The 16880-nt window shown below is 38.8% G+C and overlaps 1 protein-coding gene across 1 annotated transcript in view; it reads left to right on the top strand.

Moving 5' to 3' along the window:
* VWA8 (von Willebrand factor A domain containing 8) overlaps window positions 1–16880 on the top strand; it is a 367922-nt gene that overhangs the window by 61618 nt on the left and 289424 nt on the right. Inside the window, exons 6-12 of the mRNA XM_043478154.1 lie at window positions 3551–3715; window positions 4429–4478; window positions 5469–5577; window positions 7946–8050; window positions 11788–11919; window positions 13528–13662; window positions 13750–13827. Of these exons, the coding sequence (XP_043334089.1) occupies window positions 3551–3715; window positions 4429–4478; window positions 5469–5577; window positions 7946–8050; window positions 11788–11919; window positions 13528–13662; window positions 13750–13827 (774 nt within the window). The remainder of the gene's footprint in view (window positions 1–3550; window positions 3716–4428; window positions 4479–5468; window positions 5578–7945; window positions 8051–11787; window positions 11920–13527; window positions 13663–13749; window positions 13828–16880) is intronic.

Genomic DNA, 16880 nt, shown 5'->3' with positions numbered 1-16880 from the left:
ACTTATTCCCCATCCCGATCCCCCCTCCCACCTCCCTCCCCACCCGATTCCTCTGGGTCTTCCCAGTGCACCAGGCCGGAGCACCTGTCCCATGCATCCCACCTGGGCTGGTGATCTGCCTCACCATAGACAGCACACATGCTGCTCTTCTGAAACATCCCACCCTCACCTTCTCCCACAGAGTCCAAAAGTCTGTTCTGTATTTCTGTGTCTCTTTTTCTGTTTTGCATATAGGGTTATCGTTACCATCTTTCTAAATTCCATATATATGTGTTAGTATCATTTGCAAATTTATTAATGACGGAAAAAAAAAAGAGACTCATCATAGATAGGCAATTTGCATTTAAATTTAAAAATTTAAGGCAAAAAAAATAAATTCCACGTCTTATTTTTTAAGAAATGCATTTTGTAAGGCTCTAGCTGCCACAGTAACTCCTCTGACAGATCTGGGCAAAGTAAATTGAAAACCTTCTGGAAAGGATTTGCTATTACAGATGCCACATTAAGGAGACACTTATGGTTTATAGTGAACCTGACATAGTGAACACAGCTGAGTGACTGAACTGACTGATGGTTCATAGGAAGAGGTCAAAATATCAAGATTAATAGGAGATTGGAAGGGGCCTTCCCTGACAGTCTAGTGGCTGGGACTCTGCACTCCCAGGGCAAGGGGTGTGGGTTTGATCCCTGGTCGGGGAACTGGATCCCATGTGCCATAACAGGATCCTACCTGTCGCAAGTGAAAGATCCCACATGCTGCAGCTAAGACCCAGTGCAGCCAAATGAATGAATGAATGAATGAATACATAAATATTTTTCAAAAGAAGAAAACGGAAAAACTCCCAGTAGTTTGATAAAAACAAACAAACTTGATTCCAGCTCTCATGGATGACTTTGAGAGGGTCAGGACTTCAGGGAAAGAAGTAACTGCAGACATGATAGAAAGAACAAGAAAACCAGAATTAGAAGTGGACCCTAAAGATGTGACTGAATTGTTGCAGTTTTATGATAAAACTTTTAACAGATAGAGGAGTTGCTGCTTATGGATGAGCAAAGAAAATGGTTTCTTGAGATGGAATCTACTCCTGGTGAAGATGCCGTGAAAGTTGTTGAAATGATAACATAGGATTTAGAATTTCGAACATAAACCTAGTTGATAAAGCTGAAGCAGAGTTAGAGAGGATTGACTCCAAATTGGAAAGTTCTACCGGGGGTAAAATGCTATCAAACAGCATCTCATGCTATGGAGAAATTGTTCATGAAAGGGTCAGTTGATGCAGCAGACTTCATTGTGGCCTTTTGTTGTTGTTGCTCAGTTGCTTAGTTGTGTCCGACTCTGCAACCCCATGGACTGCAGCTCTCCAGGCTTCCCTGTCCTTGGCCATCTCCTGGAGCTTGCTTAAACTCATGTCCATTGAGTCGGTGATGCCATCCAACCATCTCATCCTCTGTCATCCCCTTCTCCTCCTGCCTTCAATCTTTCCCAGCATCAGGGTCTTTTCTAATGAGTCGGCTGTTCACATCAGGTGGCTAAAGTATTGGAGCTTCAGCTTCAGCATCAGTCCTTCCACTGAATAGTCAGGGTTGATTTCCTTTAGGATGGACTGGTTGGATCTCCTTGCAGTCCAAGGGACTCTCAAGAGTCTTCTCCAACACCACAATTCAAAAGCATCAGTTCTTTGGTTCTCAGCCTTCTTTATGGTCCAACTCTCACATTCATATGTGTCTGCTGGAAAAACCATAGCTTTGACTATACAGATCTTTGTTGGCAAAGGATTTTAGGGAATTGCCACGGCCACCCCAGCCTTCAGCAACCACTCTCCTAATCAGTCAGCAGCCATCAACATTTAGACAAGACCTTCTGCCAGCAAAAAGGCTACTGTTCACTGAAGTCTCAGAAGATGGTTAGCATTTGTTAGCAATGAAGTATTTTTAAATTAAGGTGTGTGCATTTTTTAGATGTAATGCTATTGCTTGCTTAAGAGACTACAGTGTAGTGTAAACATGACTTTTGTATGAACTGGAGAACCGAGGAATGTGTGTGTCTCACTTCATTGCAATATGTACTTTATTGTGGTGGTCTGGAACTGCACCTGCAACGTCTCCGAGTTCTGCCTGTATTATCAGGGAAGACTGCCCTCACCCGTTTATTAAATGTTGCGACATGCTTTTTGCCCCATACTCCCTTACTCTGCTTTTTTCCACAGAGTCGTCTAATATCCTACTTGATTTACTTACTTATGGTTTTAGTTCACTGTTTGCCTCCCTCTGTGTGTGTGTGTGTGTGTGTGTTAAGTCGCTTTAGTCGTGTCCAACTTGGTGCAGTTCCGTGGACTGTAGCCTGCTAGGCTCTTCTGTCAGTGGGATTCTCCAGTCAAGAATACTGGAGTGGGTTGCCATGCCCTTCTCCTGAGGATCTTCCCGACCCAGGGGTCCAACCTGGGTCTTCTGCACTGTAGGCAGATTCTTTACCCTCTGCTTCCCTCTACTAGATTATAACTTTCACTAGGTCAGGAATTTTGTCACTGTTATTATCTCAGACTTCAGAACAATGCCTGGCACGTGGTAGGTGCTCAATGACTGGTAACAATTAAGTGTAGTGAAGTCTTTAAATGTTGTGATACAAGAAGGTATAAAGAGGGCAACAGCAAAGGACCGGGGTGGTGGGGTTGGGGGTGGCTCTTCAAAGGCTGAAGAACAGTGAAGAGCCATTGGGAGGGTCAGGCAGAGAAGGAAGATGTGACATTCAACAGGTGACTGCTATGGGTCAGTTACTTTTATAGGCATGATCACATTTAACTTTCATAACAGCTGTAATAATATCGGTGATATTATTTCCTCTTTACAGACGAGAAAATTGAGACTTAAAGGGTATAATAGCAGGCTTTTGGTCACTTAGCTAGAATGTGCACTGGAGTCAGCATTTGTGACCCCAAGGTCACATGTTTCCTTTTGTTTCCCGTCTCAGCCCCACCATATCCTAGTTGCAGGAATGTGGGCAAGTTATGTAACTCCTTTGAACCTCAGGAATTGTGTCTATTTGGATTCTGGTGAAATTAAATGAGAAAAATTCATGGAAAGTGCTTACCATTTTTAAGAAATGTTACTTATTACTATTTCTATAGCTTGGTAGAAATACGCCTGTAAACACATTTATCTATTGAAAGTCCCTAGACAGTCTTTGCCCTGCTGGTGGTCTGCCCTTGTAGAACTACTATGTGTTGACTTCTAGCTGGAACCAGTTTATTTTTCTTGCTCTCCTGACTATTCCTCTCTGTTGACCAAGTAGAGCTTAGAGATCTCATCCACATCGCCTTTGTGCCTCAATGCATTCGCCGCTTCTCCTTTCAAATACCAGTCTTCATTTTGCAAGCCTTCCCTGGTACCCTCTTCCTGATTCCACTTTTCTCCCATCCTTGACAGTTTGGCTTCCAGAGGGTTCTCCAGTACAGTTTACTCAGCAGTCAGGGCCTAAATCCCTTAGCTTGGCTCCTGCAGGTGTGGTCTGTATTGCCATGCAGTAATAACTTGTGCTTTCGTCCTCTTTTAGAATCATACCAAAACAGAATTGGATGCTTGGAAGATTGTCCGAGTTAGTGAAAACTTCCGAGTCATTGCCTTGGGCTTGCCAGTGCCCAGGTACTCTGGGAATCCATTAGATCCCCCACTCCGGTCTCGATTTCAAGCCAGAGATATTTATTATCTGCCCTTCAAGGTAAGTAGGAACAGGGATAATTTATTTTAAAATTTTTGTTTAATTTTAATTGAAGTATAATTTATTTGCAATATTACATTAGTTTCAGGTGTTCATCTCAGTGATTCAGTATTTTCATAGATTATACTTCGTTAAAGTTATTGTAAAATATTGGCTGTGTTCTTTGTGGGGATAGCTCAGCTGATAGAGAATCCGCCTGCAATGCAGGAGACCCAGTTCGATTCCTGGGTCAGGAAGATCCCCTGGAGAAGGGATAGGTTACCCACTCCAGTATTCTTGGGCTTCTCTGGGGGCTCAGACAGTAAAGAACCCACATTCCTTGTGCTTGTAGCTTATTTGTTTTATACACAGTAGTTTGTACCTCTTCATTCCCTCCCCTGTCTCGCCCCTCTCTCCTTAAGGGTGGCTTGTTTTTAAAACATCTCTCCTGTTTATAATAAATTCAGTTACTATAAAAATGTTACTGTGTTTGTAGTTGTCCCCTTCCTAGTTACTGGAAAGTAAAATGGATACAAAGGTAAAGAAAATCTCTGAAAACTAGGAAGAAAGAGTTACTTTTCTTTTAGAAAATAACATGTATCAGAAAATGATTTTTTGCTATTAATTGCTTAGTGTTTGCTTAATTAAAAGGTTGAATTATGTCTCTAAAGTATTTGCATTTAATATGTTACAGTCCTTATTAATCAATTTGATATGTTCCTGTGCTATTTTAGGACCAACTTAAACTGTTATATTCAGTTGGAGCCAATGTTCCTACTGAAAAGTAAGTATTTCAGATATACATATAGATCTATATGTATATATATATATGTGCTAACTATTTATACATAAATCAATATTTATAACATATTAACATAATAATTTATATTAACATATGCTATATGAAACATGTTATATTAAACATAAAAATAATGTTTATGTATAAATATATATAAATATATACATATTTATATGTGTATTTTTGTGTATATATGTACATATATATTTATATATGTACATATGTATATTTGTGTGTATAAATAGCTTATATATATATATATAAAATCTGGATTCTTAACATTGAACTTGTTTTGCCCATTCATTGATCAACTGATTCATTCATTCATTCAGCAACCATTTGAGAGCTTTTCAGTAGCTATGGTACATGTGCTAATGATAAAGTTAATAATAAGACATGAATTTTGATGACAAGAATTTCAAGATCCAGTAGAGTTTAAAGATATGTGTATAGATAGTTTTTTAACATAGTGTGGTTAGGTCCACAATTTCAAAGTGTTGGGGAATGTTGTGGTTGGAACTGTACAGGGTCTTTGCAAAGGCATTGGCATTTGACATCGATCTTAAAGAAGGAGTAGGCTTTTGACTGATAGAGAATGGAATTAAAGAATTCTAAGAAATTTTTTAAAGGCATGGATTTTGAGTGTGTATGTTTTATTCTTAAAAATATGAAGAGCTCCCAGTGGCTTAAGTTTGGATTTGGACTGAGAAAGATAGGAGGTGAGACTGACAGGGTAGTTTTGGGTCAGGTTGTATAAAACCTCACATATTGTGATGGATTTAAGAGATTAGGTACACTTACCTATACCCAATAAGCTTCTGAGTTTTAAATGAAATATAATGTGGAGCTCTTGTTCTTTAAGAATTTAATAGTAGATGTCAACTTTTTAGATTAATTACATTGGCCCAGCTATTTTGTATTTAACAGATTTTATATACTGAAACTATTAGAATAAAATTTCTTTTCTTCCCCTAGAGTTTCTCAGCTCTTATCCTTTGCCACCACTCTCTGTTCCCAAGAATCTTCTACCCTTGGACTTCCAGATTTTCCTTTAGATAGTCTACCAGCTGCAGTTCAAATCCTGGTATGTATCAAGTAATTTAATGACTGGTATATCCAAATGTGGCAAGGAAAATGTAAAAGTTAATCCTTGGAGATTAATCATCTGTGTTTGCCTTGTCATGTTCGTCTATAAATACTCCAAGGCCTGAGTGTAACGTGCTGTGCAGCCCAGCAGACTGTAGAGAGCCGCGATGTGTTCTGAGCCCCTAAAGAGCGCACAGCCTTGGGGTGGGGGCGGGTGGGGGGAGGCAGACTCCCAGCTCAGGTGTAAGTTGGACACAGGGAAGGAGGCTTCCACCCGATCACGCAGAGGTCAGCTGCACACTACCTTGGGCCTCAGACTGGCTTCGCCCTGAGGTAGGCGAGCGAGGGCTTTCCCACTCCAGCGCCGTCAGTCACTGGTTCGTGTTGTCCCTGGGGTCGCGTGTCCCCAGGCACTTGCTGGTCTCCCACCCAGAACTCAAGGGCAGTCTTCTTCCAGAGACCTGCAGCCGCTGGTTGCTGGACGGGCAAGCAGGGAGGCACAGGAAGGAGGAACCGCTGGGGGGTTTGGTGGAGCGTAGGCGTCCTCCCCAGTGCTTTCGTGAAGATCATGACGGTGGCATCTGGAGCAATGGGAAGGCAGAGGGCACAGCCCAGGCGGAGGTGCTGATTCGCCAGAGGGCTTGGTGTGTTTGGAGAATGGTAATAAATTGTGTCACCAGAGCAACCGTGTGTGGTGAAGAGAAACGTGAGGACCTTGTCACAACAAGTGTTTTGCATGGTGAGTGCAGTTGTCTGGATTTTATGATGTGGAAGAAGTGGCCTGTTAGACATTATTGAGTAGATGGGTTGTGCGACAGTCAGGTATCTGTAGGAGGAAGGCACCTCTGTTGGCAGCAAGGTGGGGTGGGAGTGCGTGGGACTCACAGGAACACTGAGACAAGACACTTATTTTTAATCTCACGTTGCTTCTTATTTTTCTCTTTTCCTGAGAGCCAGTGAGGTTAGGTCAACCTGCCTGCCAGTGCAGGAGAAGCAAGAGATGCTGGTTTGATCTCTGGGTAGGGAAGGTCCCCTGGAGGAGGGCATGACAGCCCACTCCAGTATTCTTGCCTGGAGCACTCCATGGACAGAGGAGCTTGGCCGTCTACAGTTTATAGGGTCACAGTGAGTCAGACATGACTGAAGTGACTTTGCACACGCATGCATACCAACATTTGGAGCAGCATTTTCCCTCTGTATCTATCATGTCTTCTACTTTTCATTCTTATTGTTTTTCCCCTTGGAACTTTTTGCTTTGACAATTCTCAAATCCCCAAAAAAAAAGTTCAAAAATAGCCAAACATAAAACTATAATCCCATTAAGTAGAATCACCAATTTTTAACATTGTTACCACTTTTGTTTGCACTTTCTCTTTTTACCTAAACAATTATGAAAGTAAATTGCAGCCAGTATTCTTAACTACTTCAGTATGCAGCTCTAAGAATTAGAACATTCTTCTGTTAATAACCAGGACACTTACTATCACACCCCTCTGCATATCAACAATAATTCCATAATGTCACCTAATAGGCAGTTTATATTGAAATTTCCCTCATTGTCCTAATTAAACAGACTTTTTAAAGTAAGTAAACCCATTTGGAAAAGCAGTTTGGGGCGAAAAATTCGAGGATAAAAAACACTTTCTGACTCTGTAGTTAAAACAGTGACTTATATGGGCTTCCCAGGTGGCGCTAGTGGTAAAGAACCTGTCTGCTGATGAGGAGACAAAGAAGATGTAGGTTCAATCCCTGGGTCGGGAAGATCCCCTGGAGAAGGGAATGGCAACCCACTCCAGTATTCTTGCCTGGAGAATTGCATGGACAGAGGAACATGGTGGGTACAGTCCATGGGGTCCCAAAGAGTCAGACACAAGTGAAGGGACAGAGCAGGAACATTTTGTAACTTTGTAGTTGTAACAGTGAAGCCAGGAGTATGTGGATGAGGTCCACCCAGGTTAGGAGTAAGGGAAAAGGAGAAGGTACTTTGGGATGAGTGGGGTAGAGAAATGTGTCAAACATGTAATTTTCGGAGATGCTGAATGGGAGTCTGTGGGACACCCATGTAGTCACATCTCACAGACAATTGAGAGTTTAGACCTAGAGCTCAAGAGATTTGTCAAGAGTAGAGATGGAGACACACATACAGCAGCTGAAAGATGAGAGTGGGTGAGTTTACCAAGGGAAAGGGTGCAGATCAGGAAGAGAAGAGGAAACTGAATATTTACTTTTGTAGACTTCTGGAGAGTATGAGACACTTACTGGTTATCGTTTATGATGCAATTTCAATGTCACACGTACATTTCAGATAAATTTTTTGTGATGATTGTAGATGTTCTTCATTCCCATGTATTTTCCCTCCCAAATAGGATTCCTTTCCTATGATGTCAATCCAACATGCACTCCAGCGGCTTTACCCGTACACTGTTTTACTGGGACATGAAGGGAAGATGGCTGTGGAAGGGGTTTTAAAAGTAAGTATCTGCTTCACTTTCTTTCCTTACCTTTCCCATGTTCTCTTCTTGTGCCTTCTTTTCCCTTCTTCTCATCTCTGTCTTACCCTTTTTTCCTACTTTTCTCTCTCCTTTTTTCTTTCTTTCCTGTCTTTTCTTTTTCTCTTTTCCAGACATGCAGGTACTGGCATGACAGTAATGGGGAGTAAATATTCCTTCTGCATTTATTAGCAGGCACTCTACACTAAGGAAGAGCTTTTCTTCTCCCCGACATACTTATTTATTCATTTATATCAATATGGACTTATGGATCCCTATTTTATTCAGTGGGTTATAATTTACTATCATTATTTATTTTCATGCTAGCATTATCTCAGGTTTTGGCTACTTCAAGTTAATCTTTGGTAGAGTCATTGACTCACCGCAAATAATTCCCTTTTATGAAGGATGTTTTTGTTATTCTGACATAGTTTGACTCAAGGTGTATAGATTTCTAAGAAGCACATAGAATGTGAACACTTGGCAGTTGTGGTCATATGTACACGTCCCAGGATTGGATATATGGAATGGTATATGGGGACTTCCCTAATGGTCCAGGGGTTAGGGCTTCACACCCCTAATGCAGGGAAGTAAGATACCCACATGCTGCACTGTGTGGCCAAAAAAAAAAGAGATACTTGAACAGTGTTTATTATGCCTCATCCCGGAACATACACACGGTCTTTGGGAGTATGGAAGCACTCTCTGCAGCTGGTGTTAGTGAGAAGGGCTCAGAAGAGTAGAACAGTAGATTCTGATTACTTAAGTGGGATTTTATTTCATATATCAGCTAGTCCAAGAAGTAGTATTTTCATTGATTGGTGATGTCAATAATAACAAAATAAAAATAACAAAAAGCTGTTTCCTCATAAATGCTAAAATGTATAGTATTAGCAGCAGAATCTAAAAGAAAAACAAAAAGAAGCAAGGGGAAAATAATGGTCAATAAAGAGACAAAGGAAAGTGGAGGAGACAGAAGAGAAAGAAGCAGGCCTGAGGGTGGTGAAATAGCAGCCACTGATGAAAGGAAAGAAAGGGGTTTTCTGTGTGAGAAGGGGTGAGGGAGCAGGGATGGGAGAGAGGGGGGAAATAGAAGGATGTTAAAGAGATAATGGAGAACCATTTGGAAATGGGGAAACTAATTCATAGGCTCAAGGAGTCAGGAGACTTCTAGTTTGACTATATATATAGTTCACTGTAAGATTTAGAGTTTTTTCTTGTTGGCTGCACTGGGTCCTCTTGCTTTTGCTCAGGCCCCTCTAGTTGTGGCGAGCGGGGGCTACTCTCTAGTTGCAGAGCATGGTGGCTTCTCTTGTTGCCCAGCACAGGCTCTCGGGCGCGTGGGCTTCAGGAGTCGCCCCTTGAGAGCCTAGGAGCACTAGAGCTTCAGTAGTCGTGGTGCACAGGCTGAGTTGCTCCGCAGCACGTGCAGTCTTCCCAGACCAGGGACCGAACCCATGACCTCTGGAATGGCAGGCAGATTCTTACCCACTGGGCCACCAGAGAAGTCCTAGAACTCCCCTTTGGTTTAATTAGCATCTGTGCTACCTTGGCATCAGTCACTGAAATAGCATACCTAATGTCTGAGAAAAAGAGGCTGTGTTTCCAGGTGAGCTCCCAGCCGCACATAGCACAGAGATCAGTGCCGTGGGAACAGGGGTACATGGAATAGAAGAAAATATCAGGGTGCTGATAAAATGGAGCGATGTAAGCTTTTGTGACACCGGCAAGAGAGGGCATTGATAAGTGTCTCGATCAGTCTGTTGTGAACAAAGGTCTACATTTTTACAAAGGTATCAGTTTGATGTGTTTCTGGTCTGTAATTTCAGAATTAGTCATACAAATTCTATAAAGTTATACAATGCCTTTAAAGAGTTGAGTTTTCTAAAGGAGATAGTCAGTGTTGCTTCATTTTGTTTGGCCTTTATTTGGACCTTTGTAATTAAGGGGAACATAGAATACTGACTGAGAGTCCATATTGTAAACAAGTGATTTCAAATCTGATTGTAGAATTTAAAATAAAAAAAGGAAAAAGAGGAGTTTTGTTACTTATGTAAGAGGAGGAAAAGTGATTGTCTTTTCTTGCCTTAATTTTGTGAAGAATTACGTATCTATTTTATTCCTCTATTTCATACTTTTTGATCAACAATCTTTAAATTTCCTGTGCCAGCAAATGGTAACTCACCTTGCAACTTCAGTTCTTGAACTATTTTAGTGTATCCTAGCCTACTATTTTTATTCTACTGAAATATTTTGGTTTGCATTATTTATGAGGATGTAACAAGTATAGCAAGTGTTCAAGGCATTAGTGTTCCTTTCTGGAATATAAATGCTCTGACATCAACCGTATGTCAAGTTAAAACTGTTATTACTATGGCTGGAATAAAAGCATACCTTTAAATTCATAAATGTATTGTTTTAGAATTTTATGGGTCTGAGTTCCAAATTCTAATGAACGTAATTACTTGGCTAAGGCTTTACTCCTTTTCTATTAAACTTCCCTTAAAATACAATGTAACTTTTTCTTTTTCTTTTTTTAATGAAATTAAGGAGTCAATGATTGTTAATTGTCTATAACATGGAAGCACTTCCTATCAAATTGTGTGACACCATGGGAATTTGCATATATAAATTGTGTAAAGCAGAGAACTTATGTTTTCTATGGTAGCACAAATAAACAGCTTTTCTTAGGATGGAGAAAGGAATGACTATCTTGGGTACTTAAGACATTGAAATGAGGACGTGAACTGGGCTGTTGTGTTTAAAATGTTGAAACTGATGATAATTTTCTTCCCCAGACTCTGTTTTCTAGTATTGAATCATTCTGTTGAATAGACAATGATCTGTTCTTTCATTGGGTTTCAACTCTTTTGCTGTAGTGATAATGTTCTGTAAGTATTGTAGGATTTGTGGGGAATAATTTCTGCCTGTTTAATGCTAAAAATGAATTAAGCCTTTCATATTGAACATGCTGCTGTTAGATGGTCGTAGGATTTACTTAATTCTTAGTTAGTATCCTCATTTTTCATATACTTACTTGTGTTCTGTATGTGTTTTTTATATAATCAGCTGGGATTAGAAAGAGTTTAACCTAGTGTTAGAACCTTGATCTTTGGCCTACATGGAGAAAGAATCAGTGGTCCGGGCATTTTAAGTCCAGTCTGGCAAATATTGAGAACCTATACTGTGGAAGGCACTGTGTCAGATACTGTAGAAGATTGATTGTTATACTTTATCATAATCAGTTAAACTAACCATATAGGCAATCAGCAGAATGGTGTCCAGGAAGTTCTATTTTTATCAATTTCAGACAGCTATTAACTAACTTCTGTTGATTTAAGAAATCAACTGATATGGGTCTTGTTTTAATTTATTGTAAGCATGTTTTCAAGAGTCACATCATCCTTTTCTAGGAAGCTGGAGCCTTTGATTATCAGGAATTGTAGACTGCAAACTTCTGTCAGATCAAGGATTCAGCAACTCCATTCCTTGGTATTTAGTAAATTTTAGGGACTATTTTCAGGTCACCTTTAGTAATTGGCCTAAGTAGAATGAATGGTATCTGCAAAAATAGGGGGAAAATATTCTCATTAATTTTTTTGCCTTTATTTTTATAACACTGAATGAGTTTTAGTTCTAATTAAGATGGACATGTCCAGATATCCAACGTTAATACTAAAATAAAAAGTAAATTATATGTTTTTCTGGTCATTTTATAGCGCTTTGAACTCGAGGATTCAAGAAGGTCTGTGCTTCCTGAGGAGATAGTGAGAGTGGAAAGGACGACCGAAAACAATGTCTTCCAAGCTTCTGTGACCATCCGGATTGCAGAAAAAGAGGTGACCATCAAGGTAATGAATGAATCAAGGTTTGTACTCTCTAAGGTTGCCTGTATTAACCATACAGGTTCTGGTTAGTACTAGACATTTTTTTTTAACCTAAATTGAGTTTATAATCTGTTCATAAGTCTTTGGTTCCATAGTGTCACACATATATGTCTGTATCTGTGTATTTATATATCCAGTCATGTATACTTGTAAACTGGAAAAGTTCAGGAGAAAAATAGGGATAGCTTTTCATCAAAAACCAGTCAGCCTCTGGGAAATCAAATACAGTGTTTATTAATGAAAGCATTTTGTGTTCTAAGTCCTTGATAAGAAATAGTTTGAAAATATGTTTCCAAACATATTTTAGCAACTAAAGATTTAGCAGCTAAGGATTGAGACCCCAAGGACTGTAGCCCACACGACTCCTCTGTCCCTGGAATTCTCCAGGCAAGAATACTGGAGTGGGTTGCCATGCCCTTCTCCAGGGGATCTTCCTGACCCAGGGATTGAACCCGGGTCTCCTGCATTGCAAATGGATTCTTTACTGTCTTAGGTACCAGGGAGGCCCAGAACTAAGGATTACCCAAAAATAAAATATCTGTCGGCTACAGGAAGCGGCTGAAAGAAGAGCTATTGTAGGTGAACAATTTTTAGAGGAGGGAATGGTATTTGGTCACACAGCTCCATCTGCTTTCTCTGCCTGCTTTTTCCTAGCCCTTTCTTTGAGGGTCCTGAGAATCCCAAGAGTTGATAGGAAACTGACACTAGAATACACAGCTTAAAAAATACTGACTTAATTAAATTGTAAGTGAATGTAGGAAAGCGTAAATGCTTGCCTTCTTATGTTAGGACAGAGCAAATTTTCATGATAGACTTTTTTGTTTGTTTTAATGTAATATTAATAATATTGGGTTGGCCAAAAAGTTTGTCCAGGTTTTTCCATAAGATGGTGCAGAAAAACCTGGGCAAGCTTTTTGGCCAACCCAATACTTATTCATGTAATTGTATTTATTCAGTCATCAAACAAAATATTGAATGTGTCTACCATGAGCTGGGCTCTGTTTTGGAATCTGCTGAGTGCCTGCAGTGCACCAACACTTTAATCAGGAGGAGATAGGAAATAAAAGGCAGTGTGTGTGAAGGATGGGAGGAGGCTTTAAGAGCAACTGCTTCTGAGTGGTAAACTGAAAATAAAAATGGGAAAAGATTTGTGGATAGTTTAGAAATCAGGAGATCTTTGGTGATTTTGGAAAATCCCAGTTGGCTGATTTTAAATTCTGTCCTTATAACTGAAATTTGAGCAAAAACCTTCATTCTCAAGCAGTGCATTGTTATTATGAGTTATAAATAGCATGAAAATTACTTGATTCTCATGAAAATTACTTGATTCTCATGAAAATGTCTGACAGCATGGGCTTTAATTTTAGAGGGATTATTGACTTGGAAGTTTGATAAAAATGATCATCAGATCTGTGCTTGAGAAAATTGCTACTCTGCTGAAATATCTAAAACAGTATATAATTGAATTGAGCAGGAAATTAGTCAAAATTTTAAATGGCAGTTGTATGCTTTCATTTACCAATATTTTGAGAAAAATATATGCATATTACATTTGCCTCTTTTTAATTACAGGTACCAGCTGGGACTAGGCCATTGAGTCAGCCCTGTACATCAGACCATTTTATACAAACCTTGAGCCATAAACAGCTGCTGGCTGAAATGATGCAGTCTCACAAGGTTAAGGACATATGTTTAATCGGAGGAAAAGTAAGACTGGCAGCCTTCCTGCAAACTTCTGCTTCCTGACTTTGGGTTGTTTTGACTTATCCCTTAAATGATTGTGTCCATTTGTAGGGTTGTGGAAAAACAGTCATCGCTAAGAGCTTTGCAGATACCTTGGGATACAATATAGAACCTATCATGCTGTATCAGGTAAGCTGTTCATTTTTAGTACTTGGACTATAAACGTATACTTTTGGACCATCAGTAGAATTTATGGATATCCTTCTTTAAGTTGGACCTGTTAATTTTGAAGTTGATAAATAACAGAAACAGCTATCAAACTGGAATGCAATTATAATTATTTGGAATTTTTGAAAGTGTATTCTAGGATATCTGATGTGCCCAAAATACCAGGGTCTGTTTTCCAAAAGAGATCCATTTTACACGCATGTGTACACACAGTACAGTTAACAGTAACTTGGATATACAGTTTTCCCAGCATGATTTGTTGAAAAGACTATCTTTTCCCCTGTAGTAGGATAGTCTTGGCATTCTTGTAAAAAATCAAGTGACCATACATGTGCCTGTAAGTTTCTGGGCCCCCTGTTCTACTCCACTGGTTTATATGTCTGTCCTTATGGTGAGGGGGAGTACATTTTTTTTGCTTAATTCATGGAAGATGAAATGAATACCTTGCCTGCTTAGAAAATCACTCCTCTTGATGATGGTTAGCTCAGTATGAAATTTCATTAGAAGTGATCTGAGAATGGCGTTTTATCATAATCTGCCTGCAGTGCGGGGCACCTGAGTATGATCCCTGCGTTGGCAAGATACCCTGGAGAAGGGAATGGCAACCCACTCCAGTATTCTTGCCTGGAAAATTCCATGGACAGAGGAAACTGGCAGGCTACAGTCCATGGGATTGCTAAGGGTTGGACACGACTGAGTGAATAACACTTTCAGTTTTCACCAACCTAGTTTCTAGTTTCAAGTGAAAATACTTTTCTACCAAATAATGGGGAGAAAAAAACCCTGAATCATCAATATATTTATAAAAAAGTTAAATTTTATTATAAATATTTTATATTCTGTTTATAAGTCTAGGATAAATACAGGCATAATTTACCTTCCCAGCTGCCATTGCTTTGACATCAGACAGAGAAGACCTTTTGTGAAGATAATATTTCTTTTCTCTTTGACCCCACCCCCACTTATTAGTAGTATTATTTCTAAAATTGTACACATTATTGTTTTTCTTACATTAAAATAAAAACTCCCATTCTGATGAAAGCTGGAAAGAATTTTTGCCTCATCTATTTATTCCAGACAGTTCTGATTCTGTATCAGATTTCTATAGTCAGTTTATGGTGATTTGTACACTGCAGTGACAGATTATCCTATGAGCATATGCTTGAACTGTGAAGATTATAGTGACCTCATCCTACTGTCTATTACAAGAAGAACCAAACAAGGGAATACATATCTATTTGTCAATTTAGATCTCTCAACTACACTGAAAAGCTACCTAAAGAATCTTGCCGTTGAGAATGTTATTCTTACGTGAGAAAGAATTAGTTTAAGAGCCGAGAACAGATATTCTTATGTATTTTTGAAGAGTGCCAGTAAGTTCACAAGAGTTTTCTTTTAATTTTTTTTAACTTTCCTCTTGAATTTGTTGATTGATAAACAAAGGTAAGAAAATTATACTATTAAAGTTGATGGCAGACCATTCTATTACCCGATACTCCTCTGAGATATGAAGTCAGTCTTTTCTAGTTCCTGCCATGAGAGAAGGTCATTTAGTCATATCTTATTAATCTTCTATCTGAAAAACAGGGATGATGATATTCAAAAGGCACATAAGAGTCCCATAAAAATATTTTGCCCAACCTCAGCATATACACTGTCTACATTGTAGATGGCCTGCACGGATTGGGAAAACTGGTGCAGAGATAAAGAAACATCATATCTTCTGAAAATCCCTTTTCCAATTTTGCTCTTCTGCTCACTAATCTTTAGAGCAATGACTGGGAGAAAAAATTTGTTTTAGAAAGATATGAAGAAGTATAATATTGACAACATGTTTTGTAGGTGAGTTTGTCTGTCTGTCTCTCCATATGGCTCCTTTCCATGAACTGAATCAGAGCATATATCAGGCCCTATGTTGACACTGGCAGGTTTTGTAAACTTTTACTCAGTTGGTCTCTTGACAGAAACCAAGCCCCTGAGATTAAATATGACTTTCTGCTTGCAGTTTCATGTTTATTAGTAGTGTTCATTGATTTATTTGGAACAGAGGAATTAATTTAATAGAATTCAAGATTAGATTTTGGTTTTATAATAATATAGCCCATATTAATGCAAAATTTTCAGAAGTTTGACCCAACATAGAGAATTTAGTGGAAATAAGTAACTCAGCATCCATTTTCCTAGAAGATGTAGAGATTTCCCTGTTAATTGTACATGTATAAAGCTACACTTAATCTGTGGGTTTTGCCTTATTTTTAGACTTGACTATTTTTAGAACTGGATTTCATATGAAGAAAAGGAAAAACAGAGCCTTAGCACAGATTTGTGGCAGTACATAAAGTAAGTTTTATAATAGGTTATAAAAATCTTAAATCATTTGGCTCAAGTGTTAGGTCAGATTCTTTTAACTGGTTATTCTTTTTTTAGTGTTGAAGCTAGTGATTTCATAGTATTGAAGAAATACAGATTATTATTCTTTTCTTTCACAACCAGATAAGGGCATGCTTCCAGACGTCTTTTCACACCGATATAAACAGCACCAGATCTGTGATCTCTTTTTTTCTGTTTAAGTATTAGTTGGATTAAAAGCCAAGTCAACTCCGATCAAAAATTAAGGTCAAATAAGTTTAGGAGACTTAGAATGAACTGACTAAAATCACTGCCTAAAACATATTGAAGTCTTTAGGATCATTTTTGACCCCCAAATTTTTCTTTTCCTTCTAAACTCAAACAAAATCCTTTTCTTCATCTTCAGTCTAATTTATAGTCTCTCTTTCCTGTTTATCCACATTACAGAGTAGACATATCTTAACTTTTATTCTCTCTCATTTGTTTTTACTGCCCTATGTCTTGGATTTATTTCCTTTCTTCTTGTCTTTGTCTTGAATTTGCAGTTTTTTCATGAAAATTCCAAGACTCTATATTAATTTAAGTGGTTTATATTGAACCTTGGAGGCTGACTTTCTATATGATTCTGTAGATCATTTTGTTTTCTTGATTTATTTTCTTACAAT

The sequence above is a fragment of the Cervus canadensis genome, chromosome 9, assembly GCF_019320065.1.
Source record: "Cervus canadensis isolate Bull #8, Minnesota chromosome 9, ASM1932006v1, whole genome shotgun sequence".
Classification (NCBI taxonomy): domain Eukaryota; kingdom Metazoa; phylum Chordata; class Mammalia; order Artiodactyla; family Cervidae; genus Cervus; species Cervus canadensis.
This window is presented reverse-complemented; position numbering and strand designations above follow the sequence as displayed.